This window comes from Nestor notabilis, unplaced genomic scaffold, assembly GCF_000696875.1.
Source record: "Nestor notabilis isolate BGI_N333 unplaced genomic scaffold, ASM69687v1 scaffold30223, whole genome shotgun sequence".
In the NCBI taxonomy this organism is placed as follows: Eukaryota; Metazoa; Chordata; class Aves; order Psittaciformes; family Psittacidae; genus Nestor; species Nestor notabilis.
In genome coordinates, this window is record NW_009923804.1 from 9,601 (window position 1) to 31,946 (window position 22,346).

A 22,346-nucleotide genomic window follows, 5' to 3' on the forward strand; every position below is an offset into this window, starting at 1 on the left:
AAATAACAACTCTGAAGCATTACTTCTATTTTAAAAGTTACACACTGGACTGCACAGTGAAATACTCTAAGGGTCTTTCTTGCTGTCAGATATCCTGGATTCAATTCATTCTTGAATACCAGTAATAACTGTGATAAATAGGCTAATGCAGTGAACTCACCTTTTTGATAATCTGGGATTTGAATGCACAGTAGTTTACACTTGTCTTTTGATCGGTTTAAGTCTAGAGCTCAACCATTATACCTATCCCACTCCTGAAAAAAACGTTCAGCTCTGGTGAGAGCGTGTGTTGGAACCCTGGCAAAGCTATGCAGGCTAGTAGTCTGCTCAGGTCTAGTGGATCAAAGCCAGTCGAGGCTAGACAGATGTACACTAACTTACATCCACAGCACTGAGGAGATGCTAATAATATAAACCTTCTGTCCCTGTTGGGCCATACTTAGATCAATATCAAACATAAAGGCCCAGTTCTGCAAGGTACCAGACAGCCTCAGGACTGATGACTCCCATAGGAGAAGACAGCACGCAGCTCCAGAAAGAACACACTTGCCAATGTAAATTTGAGAGGCTGCCAGACAAACCTGGCATGACTTACTTGTCAGACCTAGTGCCATAAAACCTAGTGCCATAAGCAGGGTGACAGTGTGCAAACCATTACCTTTCATCTTAAGTCATAAGCACTAGCCCACTCTTCCAGCCTGTCCAGGTCCCTCTGGAAGATAGCTTTCCTTTCTGACATGTCCACCTCACCACCTAGTTCAGCGTCATCAAACTTGGTGAGAGTGTTTTCAATCCCATTACCTGTATTATTTATGAAGACAGGACAAGGGGAAATGGCTTTAAACTGAGAGAGGGTAGATTTCTGGTCAAGTGGAAGGTGTCCCTGCCTGTGGCAGGAGGGTTGGAACTAGATGATATTTAAAGTCACTTCAATCAAAACCATTCTATGATTCTGTGATTCTGTATTGAACAGCATGGGGCCCAATATCGATCCCTGGGGGACTCCACTCGTGACACCTGCCAGCTTGAGTAAAAAGCACTAATTACCACCCTCCAAGTGCAGCCTGTAAGCCAGTTCTCTATCCATCTCAGAGACCACCCACTGAGTCTGTATCTTGATAGTTTGTCTAGGAAGAGGCTGTGGAAAAATGTCCAATGCACTGCTGAAGTCCAGGTAAACACTATCCACTGCTCTCCTCATGTGGATAGGAAATGTTATTTTGTTGTAGGAGGTGATCAGGTTAGTCTGGCATGATATGCCCTTCATAAATCTGTGCTGGCTTTTCCCAATCACCTGCTTCATTTGGCTTGCAAGTTTCTAGAAGAACTCTTTTCAGGGACTGAAGTAAGACTAATGGGTCTATAGTTTCCTGGGTCCTCTTTTGGATGTAGTTATAAATAATCAGGGAGCAGGTTAAGTATCTCTGCTTATGCTTATGAGCATATATATACTTATGAGAGATGATGCTAAGCTCTCTCCCAGGATGGCTGCAACAGAGGAAGTCAATAATCAATGAAAATTTACTAACAATGGCTGGCAACTCTGTATCTTCAGAAAATTGAAAATTACTTACAAGAATGGAATAGGCCTCTGTGCTGGACTGAAAGCTCCCAGCTACAAGATGTTACCAGAACTTCACTTATTTCACAAACACACACATTAGTAAAACGAAACCCCCAAAACCAAAACTGAACAACTTCCTCAGGTAAAATCCATAAGCTGCTCTAATTTCAGATACAAACATCTTACAACAAGATAAAAATAACTTGATCCTAAGCCCTGATTTTTAGATTTGACAGCCAATTTTTGGACAAATGACAGAGGTTCCTCCACCTATTGGTTCCTGAACTTCAGGACCTTTATCAGAGAGGCCAGGAGATCCCACTTAATATACAGAACTTCAATTGCCTTGCTCAAGTACTACAAAATTTCTAGCAGGGACCACAGCTGGAAATCATCTCTCCCCACTGACTCACAGGAAGGATGCAATTGCAGCACTTATCTTCCTTCTGAAAGGATAAGGAATAAGACAGTGTTCTGACTTGGTGGCAATGTTCTGCATGTCATGTGTCCCACAAATGCAGAACACACTAGCTTGTTTCTTTGATACATGTTGAAATATACTCTTGGATATATAGTTCACCTTAAAGCATGGGAAAAAAACCCCAACCATTTGGCACGGACTTAAATGAAAGAAATGTCACAGAAAAAAAGGTAAATTCCTGAGCAGTCCTTAAACTCTTGAGTCATTCTAATGACAAGTTGGGTTTCTTGCAGTAGTTTGAAAGACAGCAGAAAAGCATCAGAAAGCATTACCACCTTCACAATTTCAACGTGGGTCACACTAACGCACCCTAGGAATAGATACAACTGAAAAAAAGGTGAGTTTCTCATGAGTTTGATCATTATCACTGATTTCATAAGATGATTTGAAAGTACTATTACTGTAAGACAGCTGTGAAATACTGAATTCAATACATATATCCCAGATATTTCATCATACCATGGAAAATAGTCTTGAATGAGGCCTGCATTATACCTGAAATAGTTTAGGAACATTCAAGATTTAGGCTTAGTTACTTCAGCCCTGATTATGCCGTGATAAATACTTAAATGTGCTGTTTGTTTGATGCAACACATACTGACTCAGTTCACAAGACTACTAACCAAGGATATGACTGTTCATCTTCTAAATGTACATGAATCTTACTATATCAGAAAAGTGAAAAAACACTCATTAAACTTATCTGGTTAATGGAAAAAAAGAAAACTGGAGCAACATGTCTCTTAGCAACTCCAAAATATAGCTAGAATGCCTTCCAAAGATTACATTAGCATTTTTGCAGGCAGTGTTTGATAATTACATATTGTCAATTTTCTTCTTTAAGCAACATGAATAGAATGGACCAGGATGATTTTACTGTTATGGCTACAGTAATATCAAACAATTAACATACGTATCTACTATAAAACAGCAGCTCTGAAGAAAAAAGGAACACCTTGTCTAAATTTCCAGTTTTATCAGTCTTCCCCTCTAAAAGAGAAGTCCTGATCAACTATACTCTCTCTGAATAACAATCAAAACTTTCAACTCGGCTTGAGGAAATTATTCTGTTAGTGTAATTAACTTAGCGTTAACAGCATTTTCCTTCAATTCCAAAATATTAAGGATTGTTAGGTATGAAACGAGAAGCCATCTCTTCACTGCAGTGAAATGCTGAGAAATCAGCAGAAGAGATACCTGGAACACTTTATATATTTGCTTCAGAAACCAACTGCCTCCAGCCAACTCCACAATTTCTTACTGTTAATTGCTTTCTAATAGCCATTACCAATTTCTAATTTAACAGTTCCTCAGCACCCTCAATTTCCTTTTCAGCTCTAATCATTTTCCCAAAGAATTCAAAATACAGTTTTCCTGAGCATGGATAATATTCCTAATAGGACTGCAGTGAAGATAAATATGTAAAAACAGAATAGAGATTAACTTCATAAATACCCTTTCTATCATGCTACAGACACTGTTATAAGCTCATTTCTTTCACAACAGGACAACCTTCCCAGCTCCCTGATCAATCAATTCCAACAGCAGAAATATTTTCTCAGTGATGGAATTTAATTTTAGAAACAATTGGCTGGGTTTTCAATGAAACAGCTCAAGTCAGGTGAAATGACAAGCAGGCAGGGAAAGGGGCTTAACACCATTGTGACAATCAAATATGACATCTCCTAGGCAGTCTCATGCAATACAAAGAAACCCTGCATATGTAAAGAACAGGCTAAGACAAAAAATTGAGCTGAAATGATGAACAGGATGAGAAGAGAGGTTTTCACAGGAAAAAAGGGCTTCTCTGGAAAGCTTCAGTGGTATAACAGGTGAATAAAGATGCTTGGCTATGAAAATTAATTTTGGTACGTTAATACACAGGGTGGAGTGGCAGCAGTCAGAGGGTGTTCTGTTACATGGGCATTGGTTATAAAGTACACAGAGGAAGCTAATTACATCGATTTTGCAACTTACCATTTGTCAACTAAGTCCTATGAGCAGCTGTACACATGCTTTGCAGGAAGCAAAGGAGACTAGCCAAGACCAACCTGAACCCTCACAGTGGTTTTGGGGACAATTTTACAAGATGAAGTTCAGCAACACAACTTCTGATGCTCTTGCACATGGGCAAAAGCCTCTGTTCTTTTGGTGGCAGTAAGCTATTACATTGATTTGACAGCTCCCTTTGCTAAATCACTCTAATTCCAAGTGTCTCTGCATGTCCAGAAGCTTGGGTTTCTACCATATGTATTTACCTGCCTACTAAAAAGTTTATTACAATCCCTTTTCTCATAGACCTTTGTGAAGTTATATCATCATGAATAGTTTCAGACAAAAAGTTTAGGTTAGAACTACAAAATCTCAGAGTGAAATAAAAAGCCTTTGTGAGGAAAGCTGAATAATTATTGAGCAGGATCACACAGTCACATGAATGCTTCTGAAGAATCCCAGCTCCAAGATCAGTACAATCTTTTGTATGGTACTGCAGCTAAGCTTGGGAGAAGTCAAAAAAAGGCAGAATACTGGAGGGTAAGGGATAATAGCAGACTAACAAACACTACTCAGCTGAATCAGAAATGCAGAAGATGGCTCAGTATCTCTTCCCATCACTCCCCAGCTTGCCATCAAATGTTATTTTCAGTACGTCAGACTCAGTGAGGTCAGATGATCTGGCTGGTTTAGTTTGAGGTATTTTTATGTTTTCCCTTAGGTAACTGATACTGACTGCTTGTTACTTTCTAGATGAGAAAATAGCATAAACTAAAATACCATTTCCTAACTCCAGTGTGAAAAATCTAGGAAGCATCTATGACACATTAGTGGGATCCAAACGTACTCCAATCAGCTCCATGCTGAGCCACTGGGAGCCGAGAGGTTTACAGAGCTATCATTAGCAAAATGGGACTGCTCATCCATTAGCAAAGCTTCTAAGAAACATCACTGAATTTCCAATGTGGAAAGCCTCAGTCAACCTGCAGGGATGTCAGCAACAACTAAGTCTGAGAAAGGTAAACTTCTACCATTAACAATAATGCGCATAAAGATTACAGAAGCCAGCGTGACTTTCCACTCACACATGTCCTGAGTGTGGGCATCTGCCTCTGACATGGCTGCTCCAGGCTCTCCTTAAGACTTAACAGAAATTAAAAAGTGCTTTCAGAGTAGGACTCATCCACTATTTTAAACATCTACTTTAAGGTAAAGCAAGGCACACTGCAGAAGTGTTGATTTCTAACATCTCCTACAAAGGCAACTTACTGAGCTGCTGGAGGTATCTACGTCTCATTAGACAAAATCTACCCACAGACCTCAGGGTGAAATGTAGATCTATGACACAAGAACCACTTTAAAACTGAATGTTGAAGTCTTCTGTAATACCACATCTTTTTTAGGGCAGTAATTTCACTTCTTAGAAAAATACCATGCTTGGTATGTAGACGCAGATTTACGTTACTCCTGGACAAGAGTTTTGGCTGTATCTACCAAAACCTTTCCTCGGTATCCTCTTTCTGTTGTGAGAGATGCTGGGAACCTCTCCCTGTTCCATTAAGCATGACAGCAGATACCTCAGGACTTCACTAAGAACTCATCAGCACAAGTAGCTTGTAATGGGTGTCTCAATAATCAAACTTTTCACTTTTCGTTCTTTTTTAGATATTTTCCACTTGTCAAAAGCAATAAAAAGTTGACTTTTTAATGTTCCTAAATTGAAACCAACATGAATGGTTAAAGTATGTTTCTTCTTTTTTACTTTTACATTAAAACACTTTGAACAGCTGCAAAAAGTACATGCCTAAGTGACAATTCTGTAATACCATGCTCAAAGCCAAAGCAAAAAAGGAATTTAACTTTTTCTCTTTTTTTCTGATTTTTAAAATAATAACAAACTTACAATGCCGGGAGGTCCTGAGGTCCACAGATAAGATGTCACTCAAATTCTTGTATCTGGCTCTTTGACAGTATGGAGACCGTACCAATATGTGATCTATAGCTGTCATTCATCTGTTTTGTAATATAACTTTCCTATCTTGGTCTCTATAATGCAATTTAATTCTTCCTTAAGTTCATTCAGAAATTCAAAAGAAACCTCCCAAATGGGAATTATACAAAGTATAAACTAATCTCTGCTTTTGTTGTTGTTTGTTTGGGGGGTGGGGGGGTTGTGGTTTTTGGTTTTTCTTGTTGTTGTTTTAGGTTTTCTATTCGTTTATTTTTTAAACAAGCCCTTAATCTACTACTAATTTTAAAGTGTGTATATATATATATGTTTTTTCTCAATGCAGGCCTAGCAGGTGTTAAGAAATAGCTGCAAATTCCCTGACAAAGTAAGCTTTACAGTTCTGAAACTGGGATGTAGTAGAGGGATCTGCCCCTACCCTCTGCAGCACATACTTGCTGTTCTTTGCTGAATGAACTTTCTAAGTGCCACAACTATTTCAACCAGGTGGACAAAGAAACGTGGCCAAAATTAAACAGCGAAGTAACTTCAACTACCTTGTTTCAACTACCTTACTTCTCATACCTGCAAAAGCTTAATGCAAATACACAAAAGCAGAGAGTTGAATAGCTAGGAATTCAATGGTTTCTGATTCTCAATTTTCAAACCTCTGCTTCAAAATAGGGTGGATGGGGTAGGATCAGTAATCAGGCTTGGTAAGTCATCAGCATTTCACAATACAAAGACTAATGCTGTGAGACAAAATTTCTCAGACAGAAAGCAAATGGTGAATGCTTAGAAAACAAAATTTCCTTATTAGGGTGGCAGCAAAATTGAGGGACTTGTCATCAGAGGAAAATGTAGCCCTGAAATTTCAGGATTAGAATATGAATTAGAGCATTCTCTAGATGCCAAGCTATTAGCTCCTAGGTCAAAGACAAAAAGGTCCTCTCTGTTCAAGATTTTTGTGCTCAAAAAAGTCTCAGCAGCATCTGCTTTCAGTTGTCCAACAAGGCTGGGTTCCGAAGACTTATGTGTACTTATTCTGAAAAACAGCAGGATATAAGACTTTCCATATTAATCATGAGGATTAGAGACCGCAATGCCAGGCACGGCTAATAGATTTGGGAATGCAGAAACACTTCAAGTTAGAGCTGCACTCAAAAATCACTAGATAATGGTGGTTCTGTATAGTAGGCAGAGTCCTTTCTTTAAACTCGCCACTAGTAGGTGTAAGTGGATGTCATCTCTGGCTCTGAGAATGGAGAACAGGAAAGAAGATGAATAAAGAAAAATGAAGCTAAGACCGAAAAATGGTGAGAAATCAGCCATATCATCATTATTTCCTCTTAACGCACGCAGCCACACATGCACACAGCCATTTATAATTGCTTTATCAATATGAGCTTTGCTGACCATTTTAAATCCAACCTATGCCTTAAAACAGGTAGCGTACGTGCTCAGAAGACAAATAGTCACTTGAGCAGGAAAACATAAGACCAATTCAACAGAGCAGATCATACATTTTTAACCTCATAGCACGGCAGGAAAATGCTTTAAACCTGTAGCAAGTCAATGAGAAATCTTCCCTACTGGTAAGCACAATAGCAGCCATCCATTTCAATAGAAGTTTATCAGCAGTGAAACCTGACCGAGATAAATGACGAAGCTGTTGAGCCACAGCCTGCTTCTGCCTGCTGCAGGCTGCCAGATAAAATGGGAACAAAAGCTCCCTGCTGTACCCCCTACCCATCTCCATTAACCCCTGCTGATGCTTTATTATCGTCTGGGGGCTCCAGAACAGCATAGCATGAATCAGTGTGTAAAAAAATAAATAATAAAAGCTCATATGTGGCACAAATAAACCAGAAACATATCCCTGCAAGAAGCATTCATTTTGGTAGTACTGCAATTAAATAATGGTTATGAAGAATTCCATATACTAAGGGGTGGGGAAAAAAGCAGTATGTATGTATAATCACATATGAAAAAGTGCTTAAAAGCTGCAGAATGCAAGTACACGAAGATGTTTCTCCTGCTTTTACTCCCCCCTCTCAAATATATACAAACACATACAAACAATGCAGGGACTGGGCATTTAGTCTGATGTCTTCATGTCCAATTCCAAGTTTCATCTTTTGATCCTGTCACAAATATCCTCTCTGTCACACCTTCTCCAGTGTCCTTGCTCCAAATATAAGCTTAAAACACTTACTGAAGGTCAAAGTGTCTTCTACTAAACTGATATTTAAAAAATGGATGGGAAGGGCAGTGAAAGTGTAACAAATCTCCTCAGGATTCATGGTTGCCATAGGAGAGAAAGACAGTTGGAGGAAAATGGAAGATTTGAAATGTTTGTAGTGTTTTAGCTATCATAGATTTAGAAAGTAGAGAGATTTCTGTACCTACCGTAACAAAGCCAATCTCTCATAAAAGGTTACAGAGAGGCCACATGAGATCCTGGGGAAAATTCACTAAGATTCATCACTAAAGAAACTCACAACTACATTTGCATTACTTAGCACATGAGAAGGAAAAGAAAAAAATCTACTTTAAACTGAACCATTCTCTTGGATGAACACTCCCTCTTCAGCCTATAGAGCCTTTCCATATACGAAGTGTGGGTGGGAAAGTGCTGGTCACCTTGTACGTAATTTTCTTGATTTTACAGATCTCTATCACATACCCCTAAATTAACACCTTCTGCAACTAAAAAAAAAAAAGAAAAAGTAAAAATCAAATCCTCAAATAAAATTAAAATCCAAAAATGCCAAAGAAAAACTGTTGGAGAATTTCTTCTCTCTTGCTTTTAGCCAGGCTTTTTCAAGATTTTCTGCACATTACTAAGGGTTAACAACTGTTAACTTTTTATAAAAAGCAGCAGCAGTAAATTCATAAGTCTAACACTTGGAGCCTCACAGGAAAAAAAAAAAACAAACCCTAGTAATTCTGAAACCTTAAGATGATAAATCTTCTCTGATGCCCTGCATAGATGTTACATGACAACCTGGAACAAACTCATTCTGCTGCCTCACACTGGCTTAAAAACAATGAAATGAAAACTGTCTCAGCAGACTTCATGCCAGATCAGATATTTTCTGTCCTGCCACAGACATTGCAATTTTGGCATAAACATTCTATCGTGTTCTGCCCAGTTTGACAGAATTGAAGCAGTGAGCTCATGCTTGATCAAGATGAAAATTCCTACCACAAACTGATCCAGCACTGAACGGAATTGTTATTAATGAATATGGAACCATGGTCTGAGTAAGACTGAAATGCATGAAAAAATTCTCAGTGTTTTGGCAAGCATGAGAGTGGAGAATGCTTAACTTTCCTTTTGCAAAATACATTCTAAGTCCAAGACAGTATCAGTGCTGTAGTGCTCAATCTGTTATAAATAAATCTCTAAGCATACCTAAGACACTTCCCCCCCTGCTCTTTTCCCAGGGTTGGTATAATGTTAGGTGAATTACAGACTAAAAATCTTGTTTTCAGGACAAAGAAAACTGTGCTCCCTGAGGCTCTCCCGAGAAGTGCTTCAAAGCAATTCACCTTGCAGGACTGGAGCTCCTTTGACTCTGAAGGAGAACAAGCAGTTATGTGACCTTCCAGTGCAAGACTATGACTCCACATTGACTTATTTGAAGTTATAAATAAAGAACAATTTCATAAGGCTAGAGAAGATAATGTGCTGAGTGCTGAAAATTATTTGCAATGGTAAGGGCTACCTAACAGAAAGCTATAATTCATCCAAAAGAAAGGTAAATCTGCCAGGATATAGCAAAGGCAAATGGCGCTGCTATACACCACGTAGCAGCCAAATCTCCTGCTTCCAGAAAAACTTCTGCCTTTTGATAGTAAACTGAACAAATATAAAACAATACCATTTTCTTCAAAGACTGGCAAAGAGGTAATGTCAAATTTGTTCCATAAATGCTATGTAACAAAATAAACAGAATTTTCCATGGGAGAGAGAAGAAAATATCTTTTTTTTTTTTCTTCCCCCCAATTAGAAGTTTCAGCAGAACATACCAGAAAGAGGAAAATCTTTCCCCTTGTTGGAACCCCAATAAAACAAGAGAGATATAAAGTATAGAGGATTTGTGGGAATACAAATAATTACATGTGAAATGAGATTTATTTCTTTAAAATATGTTCTACTAGCATCTAAGATGAGCAGCACAAAGAATGAGATTTTTTTTTAACCTACAAACATTGTTCTCAGTAAAAATCTTTTTTCCTTGATGATCTAAGAATTGACTTATTTAACAAATACTAATCATATATTCTTAAAAAGAGAGATCTTCTACATGGATATCACTTCCATTTTTAACACAGAAAAATGAGGGAAGAACAGTGAGCAGCATGCCCAAACACACACAAGAAACTGAACTGTTTCTCAAAGCACAAATCAACCATTAATCCATTGTCCTTTGGGATTGTATCAGAATTTGAACACCTAGAAAAGTAGAATAACTGCATTCTACAGCTCCATGGAATTAAAAACGCAGATACAATTACAAACCTCTATTTTGTCTGTTTTGGCATCTCCCCAGTATATTTTGCTTTCTGCATAATCCAGTGCCAGTCCATTTGGCCAGCCGAGCGAGGTATTCACCAGCACAATTCTGTCTGAGCCATCTAGTGCTGCCCTCTCAATCTTTGGCATTTCTCCCCAGTCGGTCCAGTACATATACCTGCAAAGGAAACAAAATCCTAAGAACTCTTATTGGTCCAAACTTTCAATATTCGTAGAATCATAGAACGGTTTGGTTTGGAAGGGGCCTTGAAGCTCATCTAGTTCCAGCCCCCTGCCATGGGCAGGGACACTCTCCACTAGACCAGGTTGCTCAAGGCCCTGTACAACTTGGCCTTGAACATTGCCAGGGATGCAGCAGCCGAACTTCTCTGGGCAACCTGTGCCAGGGCCTCATCACCCTCAGAATGAACATTTTTTTCCTATTAACTAATCTAAATCTCCCCTCTTTCAGTTTAAAGCCGTTCTCCCTTGTCCTAGCTGTACACACCCTTGTAAAAAGTCCCTCTCCAGATTTCTCGTAGGCTCCCTTTAGGTACTGGAAGGCTGCTCTAAGGTCTCCCCAGAGCTTATCCACACAGCTTCTTCTGAACTGCTGTTCCCTGAAACCACACTGCCCATAAAAAAGAACATTTCAAGCCAAATATATTCCCTTACCTAAGTAAGGATGCCCTAACCATTCAAAAAGCACTGACATAGAAATACACTGCACCTTTACACCAATCTCCCATATCAGTCTGCCCAGAGAGACAACATAAACAGTGCTATTAGCTAGAATAAACAGATCCATCTAAGCCACAAAAATATTTTTAAACAGGAGAATAAAACAAAGATAACTACCCAGGTGGTCAAAATAGAGCAGCAGTCCCTGTGCCTTAGAGCCTTAACTTGAAAGAATACCAGTATTTTCATTCTAAAGGCCTGAAAACTTATCACTGCATTCCATTACCTTCATACAGGTAGACAGAGGTATCTTCTCTACATGACTAATATTTAAAAAATGCTCACAAAAAGCTCCTCACCCAGCCATGGGATCCAGCACAATAGCTCTGGGTTCTTCCAAGTCTTCTGATATCAAGATTTTTCTCATGGTCCCATTAAGCCTTGTAACTTCTATACGGTCTGTGCCAGTGTCAGTCCAATACAGATTTCGGGCAACCCAGTCCACTGCAATGCCATCAGGATGCGCAATCTGTGCTGTGACAAGAAACTGACTACCTGTCCCATCGATGAATGAACGGCGGATGGCCCTAACTTCATCATCAGTCCAATAGATGTATCCTTCCAGAGGATCAAAGTCAATGGCGATAGCATGGCGGATATCCTCCAGTGGCAAAACAATGTCTGTAAAATCTGGGGTGTCTAAGGAAATTCGCCTCAGATCTGTTCGGCGGGCTAGAAGCAGCAGTTCAGTGGCACCTACATGAACAAAGCAAAAACACGACCATCTTACAAACACTGCAGTAAGCCTGCAAATAGTGAACCTGATTTTGTACCATTTGGTACAAGCTAATCTAGCTGCCTTGATTTCACAGGACCTAATCAAACTGATGGGCACTAGAAAAGAGTTCCACTCAAAGGCTTCAAATGTTCTGCAGAAGAAAAACCTCACAAGTCAGATGTGTTTACAGAGAAAATTCACTGGTCATTTCCATGACCAAAATATATTCTGCTGGACATGTTTTCTATCCATATCATTCCTTCTAAAGGTACTGAAACAGATACACAGTGACTGTGCTGCTATTTTATGCAAATCAACAGATGGCCTGCAGCCTCTTACATGAAAAATTAATTATATAAATAATTTACTGACTGTTTGCTGTTGTTGGTATAGGGGACAATCATGACAAACAAGCTGCATGTTTCAACAACACCCTTAGAAGCAGGAAAAAATGTAACATAGAACGCCATGAGTAAACCTCCTTTGAGAAAGGGGAAATCAGATTTGGGAACTGAAAACTGTCCAGCGACCATGCAAAGCAGGAGAGCTGCCAGCTTCTCCCATATTTGTTGTGAACAAGCTTATTGAAGACATGAAGATAAATGACAGTGTGTCTTATAAAGTCATATTGAGTTGGAGCATACAAAAGCCTTGCTGGCTTTTAGATCAAAGGTCAGAATCACAATAAATAACTAAGATCAGCCTGCACTGCAGAAGATGTTTTCACATAGGGCAACACAAGCTGTTTAATGGTACACGTGGTGGTCATCTGATCAATAACAGATGTACTTATTGTCTATTCTAATTCATTCTCATTTCAATTTCTAGTCTATGTCACTGGATTTCTATGTAATGAAGGATAAACAACCACCACACCCCATTCCAATTAAACTGTCTTATCAGTTTGGAGTCTCAGGGAGATAAGAGCAGCTCAAGCCTCAGGGAGGCCTGAGCTAAGAAAAAAAAAGTGTGCAGGGGAAGCGTGTTGCAATGGCTGCCCTCAAACAGTGAGGGGAAAGGGTTTGGCAGGGACTGATGTAGGTGTGAGGACAAAAGCGGGGGGAGGCAAGGGTGGGGAAGGTTTAGGAAAATAAATGCATCAACAGTGCAGTGAAAAAAGAGCAATCACCAAGCCACGTGCTATGTCTTGATCTTACAGAGGTAGAAATAAGGGCTAGAAGACTGAAAGAGCAAGAACTAACGCAAGTAGGTTGCTGATGAAAAAAGAATTTTAGTGTCTGATGCCAAATTTCTTTTTAAAACAGTCAGTAATTGCTGCTGGTGCTAGATGAAACCTCACTGCATGCCAAACTTTGGAAAGATGCCAAAGCAGCCATTGCTTCATTTACAGCAAGTTTAGCACATTAAAAACATCTAAGAGACTTTCACAGTGCTGCAAGAAACAGCACCTTTCAGCAACTGAAGTTGAGAATATTATTACAAGTGCTCCTGATTGGTAGTCCAGAAGGGATTAAAATCAGCTTGGGATCCTTTGTCCTACAGCACCTTATGCTCAGAAACACACTACCCAATTGTTCTTCTAGTGAATAACCCTCATGCATTAATTAGTATCAGGAAGGGGGAACCTGTAATTACATGTCTATGCATCCTTCAAAATAATGTAAAGCATGTGACATAGTAAATGGAAAACAGGCATGTTAGTAAGACTGTTTTTATAATTACAGAAGCAACTAATCTTGTCACAGCAGTCTATATGTACATCTGTATTTGTTGCTGCTATGCATATCAAACAATTCAGCATCAAGATACAAGCATTCAGCTGCATTATGGTCATATAAAGCATTAGCACATAACTAATCCTAACAATTTAGGTTCAAGTAAGAAAGAAAACCCTAGTACTTCCTTTCTTACCAACTTCATGATCATTTTATCCAACTTATGAAAACCATATAAAAACCCAAACAGTAGTACCTTTTTTGCATTACCTAGTAAAAGTAAGGTTGAATAAATGTGCTAACCTCAGATTTCTAAACAGTTAGAAAGCTGTAAGTAGTCCACCATATACAGAAAAAGTGCAAGGCATGATGTAAAAATTATTTGTGTGCTTTAGCTGAAGTTGACTGTCATTTTGAAGAACCAATGCCAGGTCCCTAGAAAGACCCAGCTGAGTATAATCATGCCTTTGCTGAAACTCACCCTTAAAACTGACCAATTGACCTTCCAATTCTTCTCAAAGATAACTCATTTCAACAGCTTCAGTATCCTGCTTTCGGGTTGCAACACTGCTCTTTAGTCAAATAACCCACTGTGTCTAAACTTTAATTGAGCTTTGGGAAACGGCTGGCTTTCAGCTAACCCATGTTGCGCTCTGGATCCCTGAGCTAAGAATTTCATGGTCTTTTATCTCAGGGCTTGACTAACATTCCAGCCCCAAATCAAACACAAACACCCCCCCACTCCAATCAAGCAATAAAAAGTTTAAAGCTTACTTTAGAGCTATTACCCACCCATTTGCAAACCCACACCCCAGCTGCTTAGTTATATCACCAGTCATTCTGTTCAGGAAAAAGAAACTGAGTAGTAGAGAAGCATCTCACTCAAGGTAGGTTGAAGGAAAGATTACTCTGAATGCCTTCGGGCTTGTCCTGACAATAGCAAAATCAACAAATGCAAGAGGTGGGCTAGTTTTCGGACTGATCTCATTACCACCTTGATAGCAGTCAAGGAAAAAAGGTGGTCTCAGAACTAAAACAATTTATTCTTGTGGCAAACATCAACTGTACAAAGTTTACTTGGCTAGGCACTGATAACCACTCAGTTAGAAGACTGCTCAAGGTACTCAGAGTTGCCAGGACCTAAGACAGACAATCAATTTTTTCTACTTGTATTCCAAAGACCAAGTTACAATGCAAAAGGTAAAATGTGACAGCAGGGTCTCCAGACTTCCTCGCTCCGCCTCTCTAAGAAAAACCCTGCCTCTAATGATGAGGATAATGGAGAACATCCTGGGTATGGAATCATACTTGAAAAAAACAGGATAAAAAGGCAGGAAAAGACAATGCAAGTTGTGTGCCAGCATAACTATTTGTTATTTTCAATATACCAGCACGTACAGGGAGACTGGAATGAGCCATGAACATAGAAAACACCTCAATGCTTTCAAAAGGTTCATCAAGGCTGCAGCCAGAGCTCTGACCTCACCAGGCATATGCAGACCTGAGGCAGTTTTTCCTCTAGACACCTCAAACTGCACATACCAAGGATGAAGTGGCCTAGACAAACACACAGGAGACTTGGAGCAGAGATTACTGCCCATGCTGCTGAATTCTCTCTAACTACTGGTGATCTCTACTGCACCCAACACAAGCATGCCTGTAGTCACACATGCATCCCAAATACAGTGCTGGGTTTGAGGGCACAGACCACTAGGTATGCTGGGGTGTGTGCTCACAGCCTTCAAACCATGGTGTAAAAAGTTCCTATGCAAATACTATGCATACCACTGTCCAATATTTAAAGTCATGTCCTTCCACCTACCCTCTGTGATGGTCTCACAGACAATTCTGAGCAACCTTCGCAATCCGTAATTTATTCAAAAAGTCAACCCTCCCAAACTATACAAATTGGGATCCAAGCTCAAGATTCTTTTTAGCAGTGCCTCAAGCCACGGGATATTCAGGGTAGTTAGCAATTTTTCTAAAATCAAGTCCCTTACTTAAGATGTCTAAATATGGACATAAAAGCTTTACTCCAGACTCTTCTTTTTGAGAGCTTTAGCCTACTTTTATTAAGCACTTGAAAGCTGGGATTACAAGCTCACGGATGGTGCATTACATTAGTGCTGGAACTAATACTTGCTCAAGAAGTCACTATTATAAAATCAAAATAATTTAAATGTAAGTGCCTCTGGAAGTCAAGGGAAGGGAGAGAAAAGGAGAAACAGTGCAAGCATGCAAATACATGCAACAGTATAGCTTTAAATCCAATGTATTATGCCCTGCTAACCTTCACAATTAATTACATCTTCTCAATGATATACAGGCTTCAGTTATTTGTAAGTTACTGAACTTTAAAGCCATCAGTGGTTGCTCGGGCTAGTACAGCTACACATAGAGATACCCAGGAATTCATACATAAGAAGTGCTAGAGCTAGGACATGTATAATGGATTCTCTGTATCTGAGAGATCAAGATTATTAATACATCCTCAACAAATTTACCACACATTTTACTAAAATATTTCTTCCTGTCTTTCCTTAACTGTAAAGTTACTATTGTCAGAGAGTCCCTGACATTACAAACAAGATTTTTTTATCTGGGCAAGCTCAACCTTAAAACTCATCTTAAAGGACAAAAAAGCATCTAAAATCATGAATGTTTTTCTTCCCTTCAAAATAAATTAAAGAATTTGGATGTTAAATTAACATCGTGATCTGTGCAGTCAAATCAGGATTCTGGCTATTCCTGACAAAGCAATTTACCCACTCAGCAGCCCTAAATTGCAAAACGAAGTGCAAATTTCTGATCACTGTCTCCAGGCCTAGGAGGGAAATAGGATGTGAGCATCCACAGGCAAAATAAAGACTCCTTTCCTGGAAGAGAACGAAATGGCCAGATCAAGGCTGAAATCAAAGTCTGAAGGACTACTTTTTCATCATGAGGAAATTCATATCTCCTTGCTTAGCTGAAGTCACCACTGGTTTTGTTAGTACAAACCACACACCCGCACTGGTGGTAGCAAATGCGGGAAACAGGTAAAATTCACTACAGGCAAAGACAGCAGCTGAGCACACAGACAGAGATCTTCAAGCACTAGTAAGAATGTAACTCCAATGATGAACTTGTAAGACAAACCTAAATTTTCTTGTAAAATCAACTATCAAACAGATCATTTAAATGTAGCACTGCCAAATTCAGAACAGTGGTGCCTATAATACTGAAAAGGAGAAATCCCAGTATGTCCTGCAGAGAGGACAATAAATTACCAGTAATATGACAACAGTAGATAAAAGCTGCCTGGTAGGAATGCCTGGGTACTCAGCCAGGTCTCCTCTCTCGGTACATTCTTAACCAAGGAATAGCTGGCCATGAAAACTGCTTATTCTGCCTCTCTTTTCTGAGGAACAGGGACTTACAAACTTTCACCTAGGCAGTAGGGGAGCTAAGAGGTTGCTAAAAGCCTGCGGCTCAAGTTATTAGCCGTTTTGGTTTGTAAGAGGAATAGAAATTAAGACATGAACAACCAGCCAGCATTCTCTGAGAAAAAAAATAGCTAATTTTATTCCAAGTTATTACCCTTTCCTGAAATGTGTTTCTAAATGGAGGGTATTAAATTCATAGCTCTCACAAGAAATGGTTAGACTCCTCTAAGGTGCAATGAAAAAACTGCCTACAAAAAATGGAGAAACTAACAGTGGGAGAAAGGGGAGGGAGGTGAAGATTTCCTATAAACCAAGATAATCCAAAAATGCTAGGTTGTCATGGAAACTGCTCAGGGAGGGTCAGCCAGCCTCACCTTTGGCTGCAAGGATCATCTGTCAATGCCAAAGCACTGCAAACACCACAAACATGCACTCAAAATTCACCCGTCAAAATCTTTCCAGTCCAGGCCAGCGCTCTCAACAGCGCAGCATGAAATGAAGTTCTCTCCTCAAAGAGGCTCCTTTCAGCATGAAACAATGCAGTTTAGAAACCAGTCTGATTTTAGTGCAATGCTAGAGGACAAAACCATCTTAAAGAAGAGAAACTCTTAGCCTGTTTCTCACCTTTCTTCACCTGTAAGGCACCCTTCCCTCCTTCCTTCCCCACAGTCATGTACATGTTCTAATCGCAAATGGAGATATAATCACTCTGTGTTTCAGTGTTTTGGCATAATAGATATATACTGAGAAGATCCAAGGTGAAAATGTTCAGTTCTCAGGGTTCAGCTCTACTTTCACAGCAGGGATAGTAAACATGGAAGTACAAAGGGAAAAAAACAGCCTAAGAAACCAGAAGCAACCCCTCCATCCTGCACACCTGAAGAAGAGAAAACAAACTTACTTCCTGAGGGTCACTGAGCAGCCTAAAAAAGGCAGGCAACACACAAACACATGCAGATTTACATCTCAAAATCTGGTCTGTGGCTTGTCAGACTCTGTTGGACTGCCATGCTCTCCTCACTTCCTCAAATCAGTTATTGCAGCCTTCAGAAGAAATTCCACTGAATTTCTGCCTTGAAGAGCTCTGGAAGGTTGTATGTCACTCGCAAAAGCCCTAAACCTACCGCCTGAAGCTCAGCTCTAAATGTTGAACTTAAAGCTCCATCATGCTCCCCCCAGAAGCAAGCTCTGCACAGAACCAAAGTAAAGGCAATGGATCTGATGTATAGTTTGAGCAGGTTGTTTCACTCGAGTTATGTGCTTACTCATTTTTAAGTCCAAGAAGCAGTGGTATGCAACACTCACTGAGCTAAATAAACACAGACTCCATTTTCTTCCCCCCTTCCCACCCATTTGTCTTCTCAAAAGGGAAGGTCAGAGTGTTTTGGAAAGACACAATAGCAGAATGGTGGTTAAAATCATAATGTCATATTGACAAGATTAAGATAAATGTTGTATAATTTTTTTTGCATACAGATGGACAATGTAACCAATTCACATTGATTAACAAAATTTCTCATAAAATGGCAGCTATATTTTGTGAGCCAAATATGCTTTATGGCTGACTGAGAACATACAATTTGACTTCTTGTGTCCAGGGAGTAGGAGAAAAGAGCAATAGTTATAAATTCTGAGACATAAGGAATGGCTGACAAAATGAACTCATGATTTTGAGTATCTCTGCATGGTAAGTTAAAGTCCTTTTAATAAAGGGGTTTTTACTTGTTTGTTTGTTGTTTTGGGTTGGTTTTTTTTTCAATACCATTCATCTACTTGCTCTTGGTAATTTACTTTGATACACTGAAAGGTGCCATTCGTCACTTCAGAACAGGGGTGTCAACCTGCGTGGTAAGTTGCCTCTGTGAGGATATGGGGCTGAACCTGAGCAGTGAAGCAGGCACTTCTGTGATACAATGACCTGTTCTTTAGAACACAGCATGTGAGGAGCAAAAGAATACAGCCCCTCTTACCTAAAGTCCTTGGCCCTTTTCCTATCAGCAGTAAGTCAAAGGGAAGAAATTTCCTGCTCCTGATCTCTCCAGGGCTTGTTCCAACTGTTGTCTTTAGTCCTTCAGCCTCTGCTGCCTTACTGTTCCACCTCTGCTTGGCAAAAGACCAATCCTTCACCACTCCCTGTCCCCCACATGGACTTTTTGTGCAGCTCTGCTTTTGGAAACATGCCTGTATTGGGTAACAACTGCTTTATGTATCTACTGCCAGAAAGGACTTCATCTGCGTGTGCCAAGTATTTTTTAAAAAGCACGTGAATTTGTGTCACATTCTGACTAAATATGACCAACTCACAGCAGCATTATTAAAGTTTGTTCCTTGTAGTAGCAGAAAAACATCTTGTGCATGTATTGGTAAATTCTTACTAAAGATCCTGCAAGGCTAAATTGGGAGCTGCTTTTGAGTTTGACACATAAAAGCAGCAATTTATTTTAACAAGGTTCACACAGACACAAATAACCACACAAAAATAATCAACAGAAAGCATGAAATAGCATGAAATTAAACAAATCACTGAACAGTAGCTGACAAGCCTAGAAGAATTTTTAAAATATAAACCCACAATTTAACAGAAATTTCTATACAATTTTATTTAGCCTATTTACAGTAAGTTCTACTGTACCTTTCTGTTTCTTTCTCCATTTACCCTTGTCATAGAGAGACAATCTGCACAGAAGATGGTTATCTATGAGCAAGCTAATTATCTTCCAGTGTTAATTTTGATCCTGTCAAGGTACTACAGCAACCACAGTGTCACTTACAGAATATAACAGTTTAAAATCATATACATTATCCCACAATGAGACACTAAAGCCAGTTTTGGGTGACTTCATGCTGCCCTGACATCTTGAGTTTAAAAGCTGAAAGACTTTCAACACTTCTAAAAACACGCCATTCTTTTCAGTCTTCTATACAGATGTAGATGCCTAACTTTTTGCATGTGAACTGAAAGAGATCCAGGTGTATGTGTGTATAATAAACAGACATCAGACCTTAAACAAAAAATCCCCCAACAACTGTGTTTATTGTACAATCCTATTAACCAAATATTAATTCATAAACAATAATGTTAGATTCATTTGAGAGACAACAGAAGGAGGTATGTATGATTTTGTCTAAGAAAAGAGAACAACAGACTTCCCCCCCAAAAAAACAAAACAAAACAAAACAAAACCTGGCAGGGAATTAATGACAGACACAGCACTGCAACCTACATTTTGTAACTGGAGGTAGCTATGAGGCTCTTTTTTCAAAAGTAGAGGGCATTTTAAATCACTTTTATCTGTACCGCAAAAGCGCACACGATTTCACAATTTGCCACCCCTAATGTGCATTATGTAGTGAACGTTGAAGAACCCTTTTCCCTCCAAAAAATCTCTGTGCTTAATCTAGAAGGATTTTTAAAAACAAAACCTACCATCTTCGCAGGTCTTCCCATTCTCAAGAAGTTTCACACCAGTGGGACATGCACACTGGTAAGAGGCCTTGGTAGGAGACATCAAACACAAGTGGGAGCAGCCACCATTATTAATTCCACATGGGTTTGTAGCTGTTAAACATAAATCACACAGATTAATGCTTCTGATAACGAATGACCTCATCTCATGTGTTAAGACACATACGGCATCTGAGTGGTAGAATCAGTGGCAGCAACACAGATTAAAGAAGGAAATGATAAACACAGAACAAGTTAAAATTAATTCCAAGTGTTGAGTAGTGGGGTATTTATGGTACCAAAATGCACGGATGTTGAATGTTTCCTTTCTTGGGGAAGTAGCACTTAGCTCTAAACATGAGCCTTACTTCAGCTCTGCGCTTCTCATCTTCACAAACTATTCAGCATGTTGGTGCTGAGTGTATAGTAGGTTGCATATATAAAAACAAAATGCAAATACAGTAAATTAACACAATGGTTAAGACAGTGGTTATTACACAGAGCTAGTCTCGCTTAATATCATCTGCCAAATTAACAGTACTTTCCATTCAGGAACTACTACTTGTTAAAAATAAAAATACCATGTTGCCTAAAGTTATGGCACATGAAACAGAAAAAGGAACATGACAACAGGATAAATGTAGCAGGCATTAAAAAGCGAGAGATGGGTTTTTGCACTTAAAAACAGCAATGAAGACAGTATTTGGTTTCTCTTTGGGTCTTTTCCCAATCTCTGCATTGGAAAAATCGCATCATGACGCGGGTGAAGCCACCCACCGCCACAGAGAAAGACTAATTAAGATTTTTGCAAATCAGTTCCAACTTGCAGTTAAAAAAAGAAAGCAAGACATCTTACCATTTGGCTGCCTCTTTTGGCTGAAAGCATGGATATCCATGGGAGAGAAGATGTTGGAATGTATTTCACGCAGGTCCTCCCCGGAGTATTTGCTGCAGGCCAAGATCGAATGTGTGTTCCAGTCAGTCCAGTACAACGTGTCCCCAAACAACGTCAAAGCAAAAGGATGTGGAAGGGAGCCTTTAACCACTGCTTGCCTAATAGAGTACAAGGAAGAAAATGAATGCTCAAACACAATACATGCTACGGTTTTGCTTGAACATGGATTTGTGAAAAGAAGCTTTAGAGTGTAAGTACTGCCGATCAAAACTTTCTATGTATTTTTAGGGAACAAAATAGTGTACCTACTTAGTGGAATGACATGGAGAACAATACAGGAGTCCTATTTCCAGGCTGCCTACTGATGCTGCAGTGGCCAAGAGACGCCAGCTGAAATCCTTACTAAAGTCTGTGGCTATTTCTTAGCACCCTTTTAACACTCAATACCTGTGGGACTCTGTGTCACCGTGTGCAAGTGGGGAAAACATCAACTGATTTTATGCAAGCCTGACTTCTGCCTGCTGATACGTAATGTCCATTATATTCATCCTCAGCAGATTTTAAACTGGGACAGCATTTGGTCAATTAGCAGTCCATTCATCTCTTCCGGTTTCACTCTTTTGAACCACCGGAAAAATACTCTAATAGCAAATAGCTTCACCATAAAGAAATCCTTAAAGTTACTTTTCAAGATTCATTATTATTATAATTATTAAGCTATTGCTTTTATTATAAGCAGTGACATTAAACAGAGTTCTACTGATCTTCTGCCATGGTAATGGTATCATTTCTGAGCAAACTGGGTCACTGCCTGTCTCCAGGTTCATAAACAAAATTAAAGACTATACCCATATATTTTATGTATATATACAAACACATGCTCATTAGCCATCACAAAACTGCAGCACAAACATTACTGAAGACAGTTTTTCCAGGTTC

At 39.3% G+C, this 22,346-nt stretch overlaps 1 protein-coding gene across 1 annotated transcript in view; it reads right to left on the reverse strand.

The window, feature by feature from the left end:
• LOC104404012 (low-density lipoprotein receptor-related protein 6-like) overlaps positions 1-21,565 on the reverse strand; it is a gene marked incomplete at both ends in the record, with an annotated part of 29,959 nt that extends 8,394 nt beyond the window's left edge. Inside the window, 4 exons of the mRNA XM_010012333.1 lie at positions 10,514-10,685; positions 11,548-11,944; positions 20,495-20,626; positions 21,369-21,565. Coding sequence (XP_010010635.1) covers positions 10,514-10,685; positions 11,548-11,944; positions 20,495-20,626; positions 21,369-21,565 — 898 coding nt within the window. The remainder of the gene's footprint in view (positions 1-10,513; positions 10,686-11,547; positions 11,945-20,494; positions 20,627-21,368) is intronic.
• Between the last annotated feature and the right edge of the window lie 781 nt (positions 21,566-22,346).